The sequence below is a fragment of the Cucurbita moschata genome, unplaced genomic scaffold, assembly GCF_002738365.1.
Source record: "Cucurbita moschata cultivar Rifu unplaced genomic scaffold, Cmos_1.0 Cmo_Scf00020, whole genome shotgun sequence".
Classification (NCBI taxonomy): Eukaryota; Viridiplantae; Streptophyta; class Magnoliopsida; order Cucurbitales; family Cucurbitaceae; genus Cucurbita; species Cucurbita moschata.
The window spans coordinates 3,508,230-3,528,171 of NW_019268536.1; the positions used below are offsets into that span (position 1 = coordinate 3,508,230).

The 19,942-nt window shown below is 35.6% G+C and overlaps 3 protein-coding genes across 5 annotated transcripts in view; all 3 read right to left on the bottom strand.

Annotated features, from left to right (window-relative positions):
• LOC111457503 overlaps positions 1 to 15,619 on the bottom strand; it is a 24,370-nt gene extending 8,751 nt beyond the window's left edge. Inside the window, exons 1-11 of one of the 2 annotated variants that reach the window (XM_023099727.1) lie at positions 15,533 to 15,619; positions 14,367 to 14,619; positions 13,035 to 13,087; positions 11,694 to 11,731; positions 8,288 to 8,378; positions 6,334 to 6,439; positions 6,189 to 6,259; positions 4,204 to 4,267; positions 2,432 to 2,494; positions 276 to 347; positions 81 to 182 (exon numbers count right to left, since the gene is read on the bottom strand). In XM_023099727.1, coding sequence (XP_022955495.1) covers positions 81 to 182; positions 276 to 347; positions 2,432 to 2,494; positions 4,204 to 4,267; positions 6,189 to 6,259; positions 6,334 to 6,439; positions 8,288 to 8,378; positions 11,694 to 11,731; positions 13,035 to 13,087; positions 14,367 to 14,471 — 765 coding nt within the window. In that variant the 5' untranslated portion in view covers positions 14,472 to 14,619; positions 15,533 to 15,619. Of the gene's footprint in view, positions 1 to 80; positions 183 to 275; positions 348 to 2,431; positions 2,495 to 4,203; positions 4,274 to 6,188; positions 6,260 to 6,333; positions 6,440 to 8,287; positions 8,379 to 11,693; positions 11,732 to 13,034; positions 13,088 to 14,366; positions 14,620 to 15,532 lie in introns of both variants that reach the window. The other variant, XM_023099726.1, reaches the window with a different exon arrangement.
• Positions 15,620 to 16,237: 618 nt separating this feature from the next.
• LOC111457504 lies at positions 16,238 to 16,940 on the bottom strand. Its single transcript, XM_023099728.1, has one exon. The coding sequence runs from the start codon at positions 16,833 to 16,835 to the stop codon at positions 16,380 to 16,382; it is 456 nt and encodes a 151-aa protein (XP_022955496.1). The 5' UTR covers positions 16,836 to 16,940; the 3' UTR covers positions 16,238 to 16,379.
• Positions 16,941 to 18,441: 1,501 nt separating this feature from the next.
• LOC111457833 lies at positions 18,442 to 19,775 on the bottom strand. Of its 2 annotated transcripts, XM_023100241.1 has the most exons (4): positions 19,688 to 19,775; positions 19,446 to 19,607; positions 19,118 to 19,268; positions 18,442 to 19,052 (listed from the first exon to the last, which is right to left on the bottom strand). In XM_023100241.1, exons 1-4 carry the CDS (start codon positions 19,739 to 19,741, stop codon positions 18,547 to 18,549), a joined length of 873 nt encoding a protein of 290 aa, XP_022956009.1. In that variant the 5' UTR covers positions 19,742 to 19,775; the 3' UTR covers positions 18,442 to 18,546. The 2 variants fall into 2 exon arrangements, with proteins under 2 accessions (XP_022956009.1, XP_022956010.1); XM_023100242.1 differs by lacking the exon at positions 19,688 to 19,775 and having other exon boundaries at positions 19,118 to 19,290; positions 19,391 to 19,447.
• Positions 19,776 to 19,942: the final 167 nt, after the last annotated feature.

Here is a 19,942-nt window from a genome sequence, read left to right on the forward strand (position 1 = left end):
AAAAAAAAAAAAAAAAAAAAAACACAAAAATACAACGAAGCATGATCAGATCCTTTTCCTAATCGTTAGAGAAAACTAACCCTTGTGGCACTCTTGTATGCTGCAATACTCCCATCATAATCTTTAAGTTTATATTTTACTTCCCCAAGCAAGCGGAAAATATCAGAATCATCTGACTTCACCTGCATAAAGAATGAACGAAAAAATCATATCTCCTACAAGCAACATCAATAGAAAAAAAGAAACACATATTCCAAATCCAAAATAATAGTAACCTTGATCAAATCTTCAAGCAAAGAGGCCGCTTCAGCATATTTACCCAATTCAGCTGAGGTAACTGCCGCACCCTACAATGCACCTAATATTTGTTCAGAATTTCATATAAACCCCAAGCTTAAAATATCCACAATATCTCCATCCCTCACACATTCAATACAAAGTACATTATTTTACTCAAGTGATCGGTCCAACTTTGCAGAAAAAATTAATGACTGGCAATCCACTTCAAGTAACTTTAATCAGAAATAAAGCTTTTATTCTCAATTAGAATTTAGCATGACATAGGCAGCCTAGAGGACTGGCCATTCTCAAAACCAAGCAAGACTAAAAGAAACAAGAAAGAATCCATATAGACTGAAAGATAACGTTAGATCTAAAGGCACACGCTCCTATGCCATAGTAAATATCTTTTACTCAAGTCCAAGTAGACAAAATTTCTTAGACTTTCCTCTAAAAGTACAATCTCATTCCAACTACAAGCTCAAAAAAACCTTGTTGAAACTGCATGTGGTTTTTTTGCAACTTTCTTTTGAAGGTTCTAGATAAGCCATGGCTTCATCCAAAGTATGAGGAATTTCTTTGCGAAGGTAGAGATAGGTAGAAAATATCTCATTTAGTGGGATGGAACAAAGTCATGTTGCCCGTGGAGAAAGGGGAGTTGGGTGGGAGTTTAACAAGAATGAATGAAGGTCTATTGATGAAAAGGTCATCAATATTTAAAAGAGTCAAATGAACTTTGGAACAAGTTGGCAATGGTGTAAACAACTGTAGTAAAGTTAGATGTTTTATTTTTTTACTACATTGTTTAATCTCAATGTTTAGGGTCAGATTTATTTACCTTTTTAACCTATTGTAGATGAAAAAAAAAATAATAATAATACTCCTAAAAAGCTTCAACTCCCACCATATTTTTTATGCTTCCTAATTCCAAATATTTTTAAGTTATCAGTAGAACAACAGGCAAATCTGTTTTATATGTGAGATTTTTGTTTAAATTCTTAGTTGGTGGCTGTTATCAGAAACCTTGAAGAACCACTTGATATTTGTTGGGAAGAGGTTCTCTGCTTAAGGTGCTGGTATGCATACAGTAAAGGAATTACAAACCATAGTCTCTATGCAACTGCAGCGTGTCCAAGGGGTACTCAGCCCCATACAGGAGAAAGATTAATGCAAGAAGTCCATGGAATTTACCTTTTACATGCTAGCAAACGGTGAAGTGGTTTTCTCTTCAAGGGTCAAAGCACCCTTATTTTATTTCAGGATGGTATAGTTGCCTTCAATGGACTCTTTTCCAAGACTTAATCAGGTAGTCAACTAAAATAATTTTCCATTTATTATTGTTGGTTTTGGTCCAAGGAATTCCAACATTGGAATTTTCTGTTTCAAACCGACCTCTTCAATTTAGAAACTGTGGACTGGGCGAGTCTCTCCAACATTATTTAAGTTCAATTAAACCAAACTCTTAGTTGCAAGAAAGTGACAGCTGGATGAGACAGGTAACTTACAATCCCCTGTTCAAGGTCCTTTAAGGGACTATCAGTATAACTGATAAAAGTTTGACTTAAAGCTATCTGGAAGGTAAAATCCTTTAGGCAGGTATGAGTTTCTCATTTGGACCATGGCATTAGAAGACTTGGAAACTTGTTTAGAAGCAACAGAAAGCACACTTCAATACATAAAGAATAGTACACGTTACAAAAATAAACAGAAAGCATTCTTGCCTGATGTTTATTTACTTGCAGGGAAAAACTGACTTTTGGCCTTCTTTAAATGTTCTCAACAACCTTTTGAATTAAGTGGTTTAGGTTAGAATTTATAGTAACAAGCGGATAGAAGAGATTATTTGTACTCTTTATGTTAACTTTCAAAAGCTTGTAGGAATATGTACGTGGTTATAATACATACCCATATTACCATTAGATCTCTTTTTTATTCATGTTCATCATCAAAAGTACTGAGATGCTTGAAAGTAGAGTGTCCATTGGTAGTTAAAGAAATTTGTAAGATATTTAATGTTCTAAATAGTTTTACCTAAGAAATGGTTCAATCCAAAGTCCTTTACCACTATGCCTAACACTCCAGATAGGTGGTAGAAAACTGTAGTACAAAAATCATAACTATTAGAAGGCCGAGCAACAGAAAGATCACTCACTTCCATAGCAGTTGGATCTTTTGGGTTGCTACGAAGTGTAACCTCGTATTCTTTGAGCATATTCTGCCATGTCAGAGAGTAAAAGTGTTAAATATCTCTCATTAAATTGAGTAAAGTAAGAAACATTTCAGCAAAGATAATTAGTTTGTTCAAAGGAAGCTACTATTAAAGGAAAATTATGCAAATTGAAATCACTTAAGCTGATACATCTAAATTTTAAACAGACAATCAAATTTCTCGACCTCTTGAAATTTTAAGAGTACTTAAGGTAGTTAAGAAATGAATCTCATGAAATATAAACAAAAATTGGGAAAAATCTATTTATACACCTAAACTCTGAGAGCTGTATCAATTAAAACCTCAAACTAATGTTGTATCAATTTATACCCTCTTTAGTGATTTATAACTATTTTCACTTAATTTCATTTAAAATCACCTAACAACCACCAAAATCAATTTGTTCTCCCAAAATCATATCAATGTAATAAAATAAATTATCACATAATTCTTCCTAAACATGAAAATGAAAAATTACACATACGAAGAAAAAACCGTTAAGATTCGTTTTATTTTAACATTTCTTTATGATATTATGTTAATCCTTACATTTAAATAACTCTTATACAAATGTGAAATTTATGCATTAACAGTTTTAAAACAAAATCTTAGTAGAGGATATAAATTAATTCACTCACAAAGGTTTAGGGATTTGATTGATATAATTATTAGTTTGAAGTTTTAAGTGATAAATTCTCAAAGTTTAGAGATATAAATTGACCCTTTCCATTATACATCTTAATCTTAATTAATTAAAAGTAAGAACCACCTTTAGATTTATTTTTGGCAAATATCAATTTTCACACCTCAAAATTTTAGGAGTTTTATCGATTAAAACTTTAATAATTGTATCAATTTAAACCCTACACCTTCGTAACTGAATCAATTTAGACCAAAATCACTTCAATAAAATTACTCTTATCTAGATATTCCATCGAAGTATAAAAAAAAATCAATACACAATTCTTTCTAAGTAAAGAAAAATAGAAAAAGATGAGAAGGTGAAAAAAACACTTAAATTTAATGAAAACAACTTCTATCATCTATTCGATTCTCACATTTTTTCTCTAATTAACATTATTCATTGTATTTTAAAACATCTTATATACGTAAAAGTTACGGACTAACCATTTTAAAACAAAGTTATAATATAGGGTTTAAATTGATTCGCTGGTGAAAGTTATGTTTAATTAATATAATCAATAACCTGAAGTTTTAATTGATACAACACTCAAAAAAAAAAAATAAAGGTTGGTGGGTTTATTTCTATGACCCAAAAAGTGAAAACTTAGAAAACAACATTAGATCTCATTAATGTTTCCAAATTTTAAATATATTACCCAACACATTCAAAACATGTGAAAATATAAACCAGTTATGTTTTTCATTTGAAGTTCCAGCTTTAGGATCACCCATCAATGCACCCTAAACATCTCAGACAGAAATCCAAGCATGCAATATCAAAAGCACATACCATCTATGAATGCCTAGGTCATTGAAACCCAAAGAGAATAAAAAGAAAAAGTATACTTTAGACATTGAATCCAAAAAAGATTTCTTATGAAATCATTAAATGGAGTCGGAATAAATTATCTTTGTAACAGGTTGGGGATGATTAAGGTATACGTCCAACTTGAAGGGTGTTAATCTGTTATAGCCACTTCCAAGAATGTGGTTTAAGTGACAAGAGACAGAAAACATTTCGAGGATATTACCTGAAGATTACTTTCTTCTTCTTTCGATAGTTTGTTATCTACCACCTCAGAATCCTCAACAGGACTGATACTGAAAATGTTAGGCCAAAAAAAAATTCCAGACTTTTATCCAGCAATCAGAAATGCATTGAGGAAGATTTCCAAAACAAGAAATTTTTTTGCAGCAAGCTTCTGTCACTCATACGAAAGGCTTTGTTGAATGAAACACCTTCCACAAGACAGACATACAAAACCTCCCATCACATTTCCAAATTTCAAGAAACTCAGACATAAAATAATGCACAATCAAAGCCTTAGAGATGGTAAACTTATGGACAAAGTTCTTTACGACATTTTGTTTCAAACAGTGCATATTGAGCTTACTCTGCATCTTGAAACAACTTGTTTTAAAATCTCCCAAAAGTCAGGAAACCATATACATGCCTGGGATGTGATTGATATATTTTTTTCCTCAAGCAGCAGGAATCGAAATATTGAGAAAATGGAAGAAAATTTGATGTTGTTCAATTCTCTCTATCTCTAAAGAAATTCCTTGAGATGAATTTTGCAAGACAAAAGAAAAAAGAGGGTGTTACACAAGCCTAACCAATTAGCATTAGTTATATTAAAAATAATAAGAGACTATTGCTCAAAGGATACAAACACAGAGGAGAGAGATAAATAACAAATGAAAGAAAAATACAGAAAAAATATGCCTTGGCCACCAACGTTCCCAAGCTCCAATGCCAACCATGAAGACTTCCCACCTTTTCATGAACCAATGATGAAAAGAGAGCAAACACTCCTCAACCCATCATTCTCGATGAGTAATCTGACTGCTCTCTGAAGATTTTTTTCACCATTATATTGCACTCTTTCAAAAAAAGACAGTGAACTATAAAGCACGGGCAGATTTGTTGTGGGTTATTTGACGTAAAGAGAAGTTTGAAGGAGAGATCTTGCGACCAACTTTAAGATCATTTTTCATAAGTGTCTTTGGGACTGAAGTCTGGTTACTTTTGTAATTTCTCTTGCTTTGTTTACACTATGGACGGCATTCACAGATATTCTTCCTTCTTGTTGGGTCCACTATGGTGCATTTTTCTTGAGGCAGCAGCAAACGTTGGATATTAACTTTGTCTTGTGAGGATGCTAGTTTGCTTAATCCTTATGGAATCGTATGTTAAGCTTGTTTGTGCTATATTTGGATCATAGAAAGATTGTTGCTCTATAATCAAGGTGGTGCTTCAAAACACTTCCTTTTGGGATAAGGTATAGTCCTTTGGCGTGCTTCCCCCCGTGTTATGGAGTTTTTGCTCAAGAAGAATAGTACGACTTTTTACAGGGTTGAGAGATCTTCAGTGTTCGGTGGAGGCCTTATTCTTATAGCTTCAGCTTTCTTTTGCAAGCTCTTTTAAGTCTTTTGGGTGAATATATTGAAAACATTTTTTGTTCTTCAAATGTCTATTTATTTTCATGATTAATCTCTACGTGGTTGTATTTTCTGTTTGTACTTTTTTTTTTTTTTTTTTTTTCACTTCCTTGGGGAGTTCGTATCCCTTGAACAATTATTCATTTTCATTATATCAATGAGAAATTGTTTCTTGTTAAAATAAAAGGTCATGAGATCTTCGAAGGAGGTTGGATTTAATGCTTCCTTGTGAGTGTCTCTTATTTGATTATTTTTCTCTCTTTCTTTTTTTTTTTTTTTTTTTTTTTGGAATTATCAGTTTCATCTTATTCTCTTATTCTCTGGATTGGAGTCTTTAAATTCCTTTGGAGACTACCATTTTTGTATGTCCTTGTATATTCTTTCAGTTTGCTTAAAGAGAAACTCAATTTCAATTTCAATAAATAAATAAATCTAGTTGTAAAAGCAAGTGGGAACCCAAAATAATAGACATTTGAAAGAGCACATTCACAATGCCATTATTCATGTCGTAAATCAAGAACAAAAAATATAAGTGTTTTTGGAAAACTAACGCATAAAAGTACCTATGCAATACCTTCCAGAGGGCAGAAAGTCTCCGAGAGCAAAAACTAAGCCAAAGACCAAAACAGCTACACCTATTCCAATCTACTTGCAACACAGTTGAATTAGCATTATATAAAAAGAAAAAATAAAATCGATCTGAAACACACATTTCTTACCTTGGTACCAAGTCCAATTGTTTTCTCTTCCGGTTCCACTGGTGCATCATAGTCAATTGCTCCAAATTCTTTTTTATTGTCTGCCTTTTTCTTCTCAAGTGCTGATCTGAATAATTTTCATTATAAATTTGAAGTGTTCAGAAAGTTTGCCAAATGATTTAGCTACTTCGATAAATTTTACAAGCTGAAATTAAAAACTGCAACAGAACTTTTAAAAAATTGTTTTCCTCGATTATACAGGATTTATTTCCTTCTCATTGAGGACTTATTGTTCCTTCCTTTCTTGCATATTCTTTCTTATTCTTTCTATAATTCTCAGAAGTTACAATTCAGTATGGTAAACCCCTACATGAACTGGAGTAGGAATATCAACATATCGAAATATATGCTTCATGCCCAGAAGAAAGAGAAGTGGACTCATTTTAATTGGTTGAAGAAGTTACTATATATACTTCGAGTTTTCATTTATAACAATCCAGACAAGATCATTTTTTTGAAGCTCACGGGTTTTGTTCAAAGGCTGAGGGGTCAAAATGTGATGGGCCTAAAGGTGCTGAAGACTTTTTAAGGTCCACGGGTCTAATTTCAAAAACTGACAGGGTAAAAAATAGTTGGCCTAAAAGAGCTGGAGGGTTTCTAAGGCCCATGGATGTTTCTATGGGTCCTAAAGAGACCAACTTCAAATTAAACTGTGAATCTTCTGGGACTAACCGATACAATATTATTGAGAAAGGAAAAGCCTCATGGAAGCCTACGGTTTAAACAAGGGAAGCCGCTCCAATTGTAAATTGTGGGGGTGAAAGATATGGGTCCAATGACGCCCATGAAGTGAGGGTTGAAAGATATCAACAGAGAAATTGTGTTGGAGCCGGCCAAGGGTATCAGGCCCTGATACCTGATACCTGATACCTAATACCTGATATTCTCCTTTGGAGCCTTGATCCTACTAGAGGTTTTTCCTCTAGTTCGTTCATTCCTTCACCGCTTATTTGACCCTTCTCCTTCTAGTGAGTATGTTTTAGCGTCCCCAAAGAATGTGAAAGTATTCGTCTGGCAAGCTATCCACGGAAGAGTGAGCACTTTTGATCAACTTTTGAAGAAGTTGTCCTCTTTGATCATTTCATTTTGTTACATTCTTTATTCAAGGGCAGAGGAAAACCAGGATCATATCATTTGGAGCTGCGACTTTGCACAACCTATGTGGAGTTACTTTTTTGATGTGTTCGGCTTCCAAATGCCAATAACAAAGATTCCAGCAAGATGATCGAGGAGTTATTTCTCCATTTGTCATTTCGAGAAAATAGGAGATTTTTCTGGCAAGTTGTGGGATTTGTGAGATGAAAGGAACAATAGAACCGTTAGAGGAGTAGAGAAGAGCTCCTTGTGATGTATGATCTCTCGCTAGGTTCTATGTTTCTCTTTGGATGCTAGTGACGAATTATTCGTCACGACTCATTTCACTTGATTAGAGTCTCTTTTATTTAGTTAAGACTTCGTTTTGTGGGCTTTTCTTTTATGCCTTTGCATTCCTTCTTTTTTTTTTTTCCCCTCAAGTGTGGTTATTAATCAAATTAAAAAAGAAAACCCAGCTAACTAGTTCAAAAGAGAAGAGCCTCCTTTACAAGAGCATATCGGCTGAGTGGTTTACACAATGCACATCCCCTATCAAACAGAGAGAGTAATATAAACCATGTGACAAAAAGAACGCTCATTTTTCTTTCCCTTTTGACAAGAAAAATAATATCATGTAACCAAAAGAACTCACGGCAGCGTTAAAAACAAAATGACACCCTTCAGTAGAATGAGATCATAAAAGACGCTAGTAGACATTGATAATTATTTAAAAGCACTGAAAAAAAACATTTTGAGAGCATGAAATGTCTTTTACTAGCAAGCATCGACAGAGGGATAAAGAATAAAACAACTAAGAGAACAAAAAAGTCCTGCATAATACCTTTTAACTGCTTCTAGTCGTTTTTCAAATGAAGGGTCCAAAGATGTGTTATAAGAATTTTCATCGTAACGGGAAGTCACAGCAGGTGCCTCTACACAATCGAAACAAAAAGAAATTGGGGACCAAAGAAGGATCTTATAAAAAAAGAATTAAAAAAATCCAACTGAAAAAGAACTAGTAGAGAGAGTGAGAGAGAAGGGGAAAGAAAAGGAGAGAGGAAAAGAACTATCATGATGAAGAATGTTATAATAAAAGTAGAAGCCCACTAAAAGTATGCCATGCAAAAAAATTAAAAAAAAATCCAGGTCTACGTGCAATAGCTCTAAGTATCAACAAAAAGAGAGGGAAGGGAATAGCCTAAGAGAGGAGAAACAGCCCAAATAAAAGTATTCAACAGCACAATATCAAAGCCTCCTATCAGCCGTCAGCGATTTCCTTTTTAGACACCTTCACCTTCCAAGCTTTGTAAAAAGACAAACAACTAGGCATGAGAAAAGAGAGAAAAAAATCAGAAAAACAAGAAAAATTCCTAGCATGTGCAATGGCATGGCCAATTGATTGAACGACAGCTTGTGGATAGAAAGTCATCCAATGCTCTGGTATATGAAAAGGAGGATCTTAGAAAATAAAACTTAGTGGCTATGTGAGCTATGCCTATGCTACTGACCTGGACCAAGTTCTAGGAAAACACAATAAACTAGAAATCATTACTACAATTGTGGTTGAATTGCAGAAAAAGTCCCTCATGACTCTCCCTCCCCCCAGCCCACCCAACCATGCTGGAAACCAATGAACTTTCCAACCGAAACCTAGACACCCACCATGAACCACCCATAACAACACCATTCCATCTCAATTGACTGAAAAAACCCCATCATTGAAGTCGACCTGAATTCTTGAGGCTCCAGAGTCCGCCTTTTTGAAGCTTTCAGGGACAAAACCTTCTCCATATCAATTCACTGAAGCACCCTCCAATGGTTTACTGAAACCCTCAAGCCCCTACTAAATGCACCGTTGAACCGAAAGTTCTTCAAGGAGTCACATTGACAGTCAAGTCCTCTTACTGCGAAAATAACAAGCAAACGGGCTATGCTCTAGAGCTGGTACAGTTAGAATATAATGGGGGCAAAACCATAAGGCTCATTCCGACATGGGATCAATGAAAAGCGTGGAGCAAGAGGTCACCACCTTGTATAACTTGAATACAAAGGAGAAATTAAGTGCCCCCAACAACTAAACATCTTGTCCTCAAGGGGCCTCATAAGTGCCCCCAATACTAGAGTATGTTTTCACAACGAAGGGCCTCATAACTCCCTCGGTCATGAGAAACACCTTGTCCTCAAGGTGAAAGTCTGGAAATTGTCCATCAATTTAAATAACTCCCATGTGCCTTTGTATTCAGGCATGTTATTCCACTTGATTAAGCATTCCCAATTCGTGTGAGCCTCACTCCACTGTAGTGCTCTCACATCTTCCGGTTCCGCAGCCTAAGACTTGTTTTGTTGTAATAAGCCTGCCAGGGACACAACTTGAGACTTGATTTGTAGACAAGCCACACAACTATTGACATAATTCTTAACATCAGCTTTCATTTCTGCCCAACATAATTCTCCCCTCCACCTTTCATAGGTTCTGAAAAACCCCGAATGTTCTCCGAAACCATGGAATGTGTGGATAATGGTGGGAATCAGCCTTGAATCTTAGGACAAGACCAATCTCTTTTGTGCATTAATTTGTTCGGATTCCGTGTGTCCTTGAGTACACTTTCCTCACCCCTCTGTAATTCCTGAATAATCGAATGTGACTTCTGATCCTCATGACAAGACCAATCTTCCTTTGTGCATTAATTTGTTTGGATTCCGTGTGTACTTGGGTACACTATCCTCATCCCTCTGTATTTCCTCAATAATCGAGTGTGACTTCTGATCCTCATGAACTTCCTTTATTACCCTCTTTTACATCAATCAAAGACGGCTCACAAAGAGTACAAGAAAGAGCATCAGCCATTTGGATCTCTTGTCCCGACTTGTACTCAGTGTCAAAGTGGTATCCTAACAGCTTGGCAACCCACTTATAAGACTTTGGTTGAATCTCTCTCTATTTTAGAAAGTATTTTAGAGCCATCTAATACGTACTTGGACCATAGACAGAGTTTGGCTTGTTCCGTGACAAAACGGCCCCGATCCCTGTGCTAGACACATCAGTATCCATCAAAAATGAAATGGAGAAATTGGGCAAAGCTAGCATTGGTAGTGTCTTCATAGCATTCTTGGGCTTGAGCAATGTTTGCTTCTTCATTCCACACAAACGTATTCATACTTGCTAACTAATACCGGGGGCCGTGATTTCTCCATAGTTGACCATAAATCGTCCTTCGTATCCGATCAAGCCTAGGTATTTGTACTCGCTAACTAATGCAGGGGGCTGTGATTTCTCCATAATTGACCATAAATCGTCCTTAGTATCCTATCAAGCCCAGGAACCCACAGAATTCCTTCCACATCGTTGCAAATAGACATTACACCATAGCTCCAATTTTCTCGTCATTTGCCTCCACTCCCCAGCCATTGGAATTTATAGTCTGTTTATCTTTTGAATGGAAGTTCCTCACGATTGAAATGATTTGGTCGTATTCTTTTGGGCACTTGGGTATTAAGTAGGTGAGAATTTACTAACCTTGTATGCAGCTGGGTCCTCGGCTTTTTTTGTTGTATTTTTCATACGATCCTTGACCAACTGGGTTGTATCCATGATATCATCTAGTCCAACAGGCCTTTGAAAAAAAGAACTTCAGTCCTTACCACTGAGTCCAATAAGTTAGTGAAGGAATTTTTCCAACAATTCATCTGTCAAGTGTTGTAAAGGTGCTGTCTGTTCTTTGAACTGGTGTCGGTAATCCGCCACCTTATCTTCTTGTTTTACGGCCAAAAAATGTGTGCATAATGCTCCTTCCTGCAGTGGCCAAAAACGCTTAAACATTTTTCTCTTTAGGTCACTCCAGTCACTCATCCCCTCATTCATAATCAATCGGAACTAATTAAGCACTCTTCCCTAAAAAAATCACAACAGACACAATGAGCTTTTCTTCATTCGATATCTGTTTGATGGTCGTTCAAGGATAATGTTAAAGATACATTAGTCTCGGCGGCTTGTTGTCTTTTGAATCTAAATTTCTATAACACCTAGCTTTCAGCATTTAGGCATCACTATCAATAAAAGCTCCAACTCTCCCTCAGTCACTTACTCACCTCACGAAGGAAAGCATGGAAGCCCCCTTGCTATCCAAGCCCGCCAACTCAGAACTAATGCATGTCCCGCAAAAATGTAAAATTACATAAGCCTTTCAATTAAAAGATCAAAAAAAGAAAATGATGAAGAAACTTACAGGAAAATTAGTTACACTTACGTGTGGGAACTGTACTGGATTGTTTTGGAATTGGTTTCCTACATCAGCAGTGAGTGAAAAGCAAAGGAAAACAAAAAATTAGCAAAGTCACCAAAAAGTGAAACTCACATAATTGAGAAGATAATTTGGAGATTGCAGAAACATAAAAACTGATCAGCTCTTATCCCAAATTTTTCATTAGATTAGAGAACATTTGCCGATGACAGTGTAAAATTAAACACCATATAGATAGCATGTCCAGCCTTGTACAGTTATTAATCCAGTCACCCCTTCTACAAGTGTATTCTTTCAATTAGTCAGTTACTTTTCATTCTAAAGGGGGACAAGGTCACTAACTTGCTATTATTTCTTTCTATTTCTCTTCATTCTTTTTCTCCTTTTTTTTTTTTTCTTTTTGGCGTACAAGAGCAGCTCAATGGGCTTACCTGTTTTTCCAGATTCAACTGACATCGACTTAGAGAAATAACCCCTTTTACTACTTCTCATTGCACACAATTGTTTGTAATAGGAGAAGGATGCTTCTTTTTTTTATATATATTTAGATATTCAATATGTTATTGAATATCCTCTCGTAAAGGGCTTTCACTTCATTTGTAGTCAATGTTTTACTCATATAGAGGAGTTCAATTTTAGGGATCTTGTGTCTTCAAGTTGGTGATCTTCCGTCTTCACGCATTTAGTTGGTGCTACTCCTTATCATTCAATAGGTCAATGGTGGATGGCTTTCAATGAATCAAAGATAAGAAATAAGTGTTCTTTATTGTAAATATTTGGAAAGAAAGTTTGAAGTATGAAGGGAGAGGGAAAAAAGATAAAACTAGAGGAGTTGGTTGGAAGAAAGGAAAAAAATCAAAGACAAAAAAGGATGGATAGATGCAGCAGATATGTTTGTCTTTCAGTGTTTGACATTTCAGTGTTTGCTATTCTCTCTTTACCGATTTTGTGGTTATGCTCTTCAAGTTTTTAAAGTTCTTGTAGTGTGTCAGCAACTTTAAAGGATGATGGTTTAAGAAAGAAAATAATTTCAGTAAGTGTAGAAGTAGAAGAAAAGATAGTGTAGGATTAGACATCAATGGCAGAGAAAAAGTTGTTCCAGAACAGTAGCAAAAATCTGTTGATTCTTAAAGATGTCAAAAGAATGTCTGAGAACAGTGTAGCGATGCAGATAGGCGAAAAAAATAAAGAACAAGGAATGTGTCTGTATTTGAAATGAATGAGAATGCTAGAAAGCATCAACATTGTGCAATAACTGAAAACGCCCAACAAGCAGTAAAGCACAAAGTTTCAAACACAATAAAAAATAAATTCAAATTTTCAAAAAACTAAACTATTTTGGAATACCTTGGTTGTGACACCCTACCCTTCCGGTTGCTCGAGTTGCCGGCTTTGTTGGCCTGAGTGTATAATAACAAAGCGGAGTTAATGATGCCTCAATTCCACACGGAAAAATAGATGATTGTAAAATGATTGTAATAGCATATTAATAATATCTATTAACAGAGGGGGGGGGGGAACCAACCATACTGCTATAAGATAACAGATGATGGCTATAGCTCAGCTAACAATTTGAAGACACGGGAGAGGAATTCGAACACAACTATAGAATTGCACACGGGGACTTGGGTGGGGTAGAGATGGATCATCGAAAAATACAGCCTATTACCTCCGTCTATTGATGTAAAAGAGAGAATAGCAGAAAATAGCAGAAGATCCACAAGGCAAAATCGCAAAATTTGCTCGCAATGCCTATAGAATCAGCCTAACAATGATCCTACGAGCTTGCATTCAAATCAGTAACAAGTAACGAAAAAGAACAAATCAATAGCAGAAACAAAGAAATATTAAACAAAGCTATAGAGAAAGGACTGACACTTGAGACTTTATGCACGGAACCACAATTTTCGTTCTCTGTTTGAATTGGCGTATCATGGACTAATGTAATGCAAAGAATCTTAACAGACTGCTGTAGTTCTGCTTTTTGCTTCCAAAGTGTGGGGTTGTACATGGGAGACTTGAGGTATTTCTATCATTCTAAGTTGAGCATTTGAGGATGATCGAAGAAAGCTTGTGTGCTTTGAACAAATCCCATTAAAATTATAGCTCAAGACAGTCACGGAAAGATGTTTTGAGCAAGATTTTTTGTTTTTTGTTTTTCAATTTATGATAACATTGAGGAAGTAGGGAATCTATTGAAACTTTATGCTGTTTTACTCTCATGACAACAAATCTTTTCTTAATCAACACTTTCATTAGTCAGTTTAATAATCAGATTCCACTCCAACCGTAGTCATGGTCAAAATTAGAAACTTCCTTTCGAAAGAAAATTCATGTCAAAACAATTACAGACTCAAAATAAAATCTTAAACTATACTAAATCAATCCACCATGTACTCAAATAGAAACAATTCAACTTATGTTTCCATAAACCATGCATGATTATGTGTGTTCAATAGTCGAGATTCAAATGGGCCCAGAACTTATGCGTATAAAAAATAGAGGTCAAATCGGAGCTCAAAATAACGAAACAACCATAGCCGGATACGATAATTCAGAAACCTCGCAAGTAACCAGGGAAAATGTGCGCAATCATATATATCCAATCCGCAGTACATTTTCAAGATACAAAAGCCGTAGCAACTCAAAAGAAAAAACACCATAAACATGCATACGTACTTTATTGTCTTCCTTGTTTCCAAACCCGCGCCGAGGGTTGGAGTCGGAGGAGCGGGTCTGCTGCATTACAAGGATTGGGAATCGAGGAGCCAGCGAAATCAACATTTTGCGGTCAATCAACAGCAGAACCAGTCGGAGTGAGAATCAGAACAGGGGAAAGAAAGGAAATGGCGTCCGGCTAATTTTTATCAGAAAGCGAGATGGATTCTGTCCCCAATCTTTTGTCCTCCGCGTTCGCTGTAAAATCCAGAAACTGATACAATCTAATTTAGTTTCTATCCTTTTTAATATCCGACTTTAGATTCATAGAGTAACACGTTTGTCTCTATCGTTTGAATCTTAATTTTGTTAATTGGTCTCTAGTGTTTGATAATAGATTTTACGATCCCCAGGTAGAATTGATCATAAGATTTTTTGAAGAACAATTTGGCCGTTATTTGATTATGTGGATATGAAATTGTTTGGAAGCAAGATCCAACTTTTATTCATAATTTTGACCAACTTACAAAGATGCAAGGTTAGATGGGCAAATTGGTAACACATTCTCTTTACACATTTATGCAGACCATTCCATTGGATCCTGAACGTTGTTCAAGTCACTGACACCTTCTCGACCCCTTAATGACTATACAACTAATAGTCTAATTATCAATGGTGAATAAGATGTGCAAAAATTGGGGGACCTTTTCTTAATAAATGATATTGAATCATAGAATACGTCACATAAGAAATTGTTGTTGAAGATTGTTGGGAGAAGAAGATCATGAGTTCATAATGTTCGTAATGAGACTCTTTCATAAATCTAAAAGCAAAGTCATGAGAGTTTATATTCAAAGTGAACAATATCATATCATTATATCATTATGGATGTCAGTGATTTCAACTATTGAATGCTTTGTGATTGTAGAGGTATTTCATAAAACCAAAAACAAAATCATAAGAGAGTATGTTCAAATTGGACTATTTCATACCATTTTAGAGGTTCGTGATTCCAACTATTCTGAGTGATTCGTGATTGTCGAGGTATTTCATAAAACTAAAAGCAAAATCAGAAGAGTTTATGTTCAAAATGGACAATATCATACCATTCTTCGTGTTTGTGGAGGTCTTTCATAAAACTAAAAGCAAAACAGGAGAATTTATGTTCAAAATGGACAATATCATACCATTATAGACGTCCGTAATTCCGGCTATTCGAATGCTCGTGATTGTGGAGGTGTTTCATAAAACCAAAAGCAAAATCAGGAGAGTTTATGTTTGAAGTATACAAGCCCCATCTTGGTTTACTTTAGACATCCCCTGTACTACCCTTTCCAATCACTCTAGCTAGCTCCCGGCTTACCATCCAGAAAGCAGGAGCCTCTAAAACACATATGTGACAAACCATGAGCCTTGTTTACCTAAATTATAGCTCAAATATCCCTCTTTTCAAACTAAAACAGAGGTTCTCCTATAGGCCAGTGAATACCTTTCTTGTATAGCCAGTTTATCTCCCTGCAAACATCAACAGGCAACTCCTAGCAGCTATCACATATATCAGCATGCCTCAAACAACATATCAAGGTCATACCTCTTCATATGCACAAGAACTCAGCCAAAAGTCCTAGGTTCTTTCCATGGATATTAACAGAGATATTCGGAGAGAATTGGCCACCATCACAGCAGTATTTGAGCTGGAATATAAAAACATTTACACTTAATTAAGATAGTAACCTGCGTGGATGTCCTTGTTCAAGAGTTCTAAAACATTGTCAGCCTTCCTCACTTTCCCCTGCAAAAGAGAACAGCGTCATCTGGAAGAGAGAATGTTTGATTTCGACATTCTTTTCACTTACCTTTATTGATTTCTAATGGATGAGAAAGAATCGTTGGATGGGAATCGAAAATCATATTAATCAAATATTAGCATTTTCTGAGTATCTAACCATAATCGATCGGAAAACAACCAGAAAAATCCCGACTAACTAAAAGGAAAACAAAATCACGAAAGTGAAAAACGACGTTCGTTCCAATTCAAGAAGAATGCTTAGTGAATTTACTAACAGAGCTCCAAATATTGGCGATAGCCCCAAAAACATGGGGCATCACGGCGCCAATTCCATTCAAAACAGATCCAGAAGCCAAGCCTAGGGCAAAAGTCTGGGCATAGCCGGGCTTGGAGTCCAACTTTAGGTCGAGAATGGCAAGACGGGTATTGGTGGCGTCGATCTTCCTTGAGGTATCCACCAGGAGCTTGTCCTTCTTGCCTCTGCCGGAGGAGATGATCCTTACAAGAGCATTTTGAAGGTCTTCGATTACCTTGATTGAAGCATCGTGAGAAGTGAGGCCTTGGGATTCGTAGTGGGATACGAGCTCCTGTGGGGAAGGAAGCTTTCTTCTTTGGGCTCCGCCTGAAGACGCCATGGGAGTTGCAGTATTGTTGTCTTGGGGGAGGGAATTTTGGGTCGCTGGTGAATTTGAATCCGCCATTGCAGCTCGAATCTATGACGACAACGACGAAGCTCTTCCGATTTTGAGATAATGGCTACCGAAAGAAATTATAAAAACGGAAAAAATGGGAAACATCCCACGACAAAGGATAACCTACACTACACTATTTAATCGGGATTTTAATTTTAGGTTAAATTAATAAAAATAACATTAAAATTTGCTATTTCCTTTAAATAAATAAATAAATAAATATATATATATATTATATATATATATATATTATATATATATATATATTAACTTTCAGAGGTTTAAATAAATCTTAAATTTTCGAAAAAAGTTTAAAAGTATTCTTAAAAAACTTTATTATTTTATTTCAAAAAAATACAAAATATATAATTTTAACACCAAAATATATAATTTATTTTCAGTTTTTTTCGAACTCAAGATAAATTTTTTAAAAATTATCTATTTGAAACGTATATAAATGATTTTATGTCTAACCAAAATTTAATTTTTTTTAAAGGTATTTTTATGATATATTTGTTAATTAATTTAACTTTAAAATAATATATTTTTTAGTTTTTGCAATAAATATTGGTTCAATAAATCTAACAATTAGTCATGATTTTTTTTTAAATTTAAAAAATAGTCCATATTAATAAAAAAAAAATTGTGAAAATTCATTTAGATTGAATTTTTTAATTATTATAATTTAATTACTTTCAATAAAATTAAATTTTATTAAACTTTACCTAAAATAATATTTGAACTTTATTTTTATTATTTATTTTCCCCCGAGAAAATAAACAAGGTCGATGACAATTTTTTTTTTTTTTTCTTTTTTTTTTTAAATACAAGAACGACAGTTTAACTTTATTTTATTATTTATTTTTTCCCCGAGAACATAAGCAAAGAGAGCTGATGGTCATCAAATGATTTTGTCCGAAAAATTCTAATTCTATATTATCAATATTATACATATTTTTCTTTTTTGTTAAATAATAAAAAAAACAGCATCCATAAATTTTATTAAATTCAATAACAACTTTCAAAATAATAATAATAATAATAATAATAATAATAATCATACCTTTGAAACATCTTCATAATTTAGTATTATTATTTTTAATTATTTTTAATTAACACTCCAAAATACGTTACAAGTGGACTGTCTTGGACTGTCATGTGACCTATATGTCTCGGACTGTCATGTGACCTATATGTCTCACGACCTCATGTATTTATAGATTTGTATAATTTGTATAATAAGAATTATTTTTGTAACAAACCAAGAAATCATAGATTCTCATCCATCCAACCAACCAATCATAGATTCTCATCCATTCATGTAAATAAGTAAATTAAAGTAAATTAGTGGATTATACAAATATGATCTATTCTACTTTTAACATAGACTACACTAGACCCCGACTCAATAAAACCTTAACCAAAACTAGACTCGACTCAATAAAACCCTAACCAAAAGTCACCAAAAAGTCTTTACCAAATCACATTCATGGACACTATGATCTGTATAAATTAGACCTCAGATATGTATAATGAAAATTCTATTTGTAACAAATCTATCAGGAAATAAATCCAATCATAGATTTAATAACAAAGTGAGAGGATTCAATTCATGGTAAACAAGTAAATCAGTGATTATTACAGATATAAGATATAATTTATTTTACTAGATTAGACCCACCACAGTAGATTATTATAGATATGATCTATTCTACTGCACTTAGACCCAAGTGCCCTTGAGAAGAGGCTGGGTGGAAGTCGTCTCGCCAAACATCTTCACCAAGTCACATTCATGGGGCGCAGTGGTGAGCTCCAACCCCAGCTCCTGTTCTATATCATCCGACGCGGATATGAGCAAGAACTCGCACCCTTCAAAATTCAAGTAGTCCGGGGGGTCTGCTGGGTGAAACCGCGTATGCCCAAACTCCCCTTGTAGGTGGGCTGGGAATTGAGCCCTTCGTTTGTTGCGAGAACCATCCCCCTCTACATCTGGGTTCTTTATCATTATCAGGAACGAGCCCTCCCTTCCAATGTTAAACGAGTTTTGAGGCTCGTTTTCCTCATCCTCTGAGGGAAACTCCAGCTTGTAGATCAAATGTGTGTGGTAGCTTTTCTTGCTCTTTTGTGTGTCTGGTTGTTTATGCCTTACTAACCGGTAGATGCCTTCGCCTACAGCTCTTGCAGCCGAAATGTGTCGATGTCCTCTCGTCGAACTGTCGTATTCCCCTGCTACACATTGGAAATGCTGGGATTTAAAAAAGAAATGATGCTGAAGTGATCCGAGGGTTTACCTTCTTGGAGGGCGGCCTTGACGTCTTGGACATTGGTTGTCACCATGTCTACGAATCCCCAGTATGGTCGACGCTTTTGGGCTGGGTTTGGCAGGCTTTTTCGACCCATAATCATGAACCGCAACAGGGGTTGCTTTTCAATGTTCACTTCCTAGGTAAAATAGGTAAAACAACTCTTAAGTTATTAAAGCCTAAGAACAACAACAATAAGTGGTATCAAAGCATTAGAGGTTGTGGCACCAAGGAACAACAACAACATGCTCGAAGTTCCAAAAAGCATATTCCTAAAAGGGTGAAAAGGAGTGGAGATATGGGTTAATGAGTGAACCTGGGTGCGGCGGCTACTTGCATTAGGGAGTTGTTTCTCCTCCACCGCCCTCTCCCCTGACTCCGGACGCAGAATAATGTACAAGCGCTGCACGTCGTCGGGGCCATGGACCTGTTGCTTTCCAACTTTGGGCCTGTAGAAGAAGAATATTTCTCCTCTCTCCTATATTATTCCATACCTCAAAAGCGTTACGCCATTTCCGTATGGTTACAGAGCATGAAGTTATATAACACAAAACGCACCTGGATTTCAACTCCTGCTTCCGCTCTCGTCTTTGATTCTTCGCCCTCTCCCATCCCTGCTTTCTTCAGCTTGTTCAGCTACCGGTGGACTCTTTTTTAATCTTTATGCTTTTTCTCCCAACCTCACACGCGACACGATCACTGCCACTGCACATGCTTCCTTGGCTGCCACGTTTACACGCCTCCTGCCAACTGGAACCACAACAAAATTTCACCTTTTTTTTTTTTTTTTTTTTTTTTTTTTTTTAAATATCG

Coding starts and splice junctions, on each gene's coding strand:
- LOC111457504 (XM_023099728.1), bottom strand. CDS start 16,835: ATGGCGGATTCAAATTCACCAGCGACCCAAAATTCCCTCCCCCAAGAC.
- LOC111457833 (XM_023100241.1), bottom strand. CDS start 19,741: ATGGGAGAGGGCGAAGAATCAAAGACGAGAGCGGAAGCAGGAGTTGAA. Junction 19,608..19,687: donor AAGCAGGAGTTGAAATCCAG/GTGCGTTTTGTG, acceptor GGAATAATATAG/GAGAGAGGAGAAATATTCTT. Junction 19,269..19,445: donor CAAGTAGCCGCCGCACCCAG/GTTCACTCATTA, acceptor TATTTTACCTAG/GAAGTGAACATTGAAAAGCA.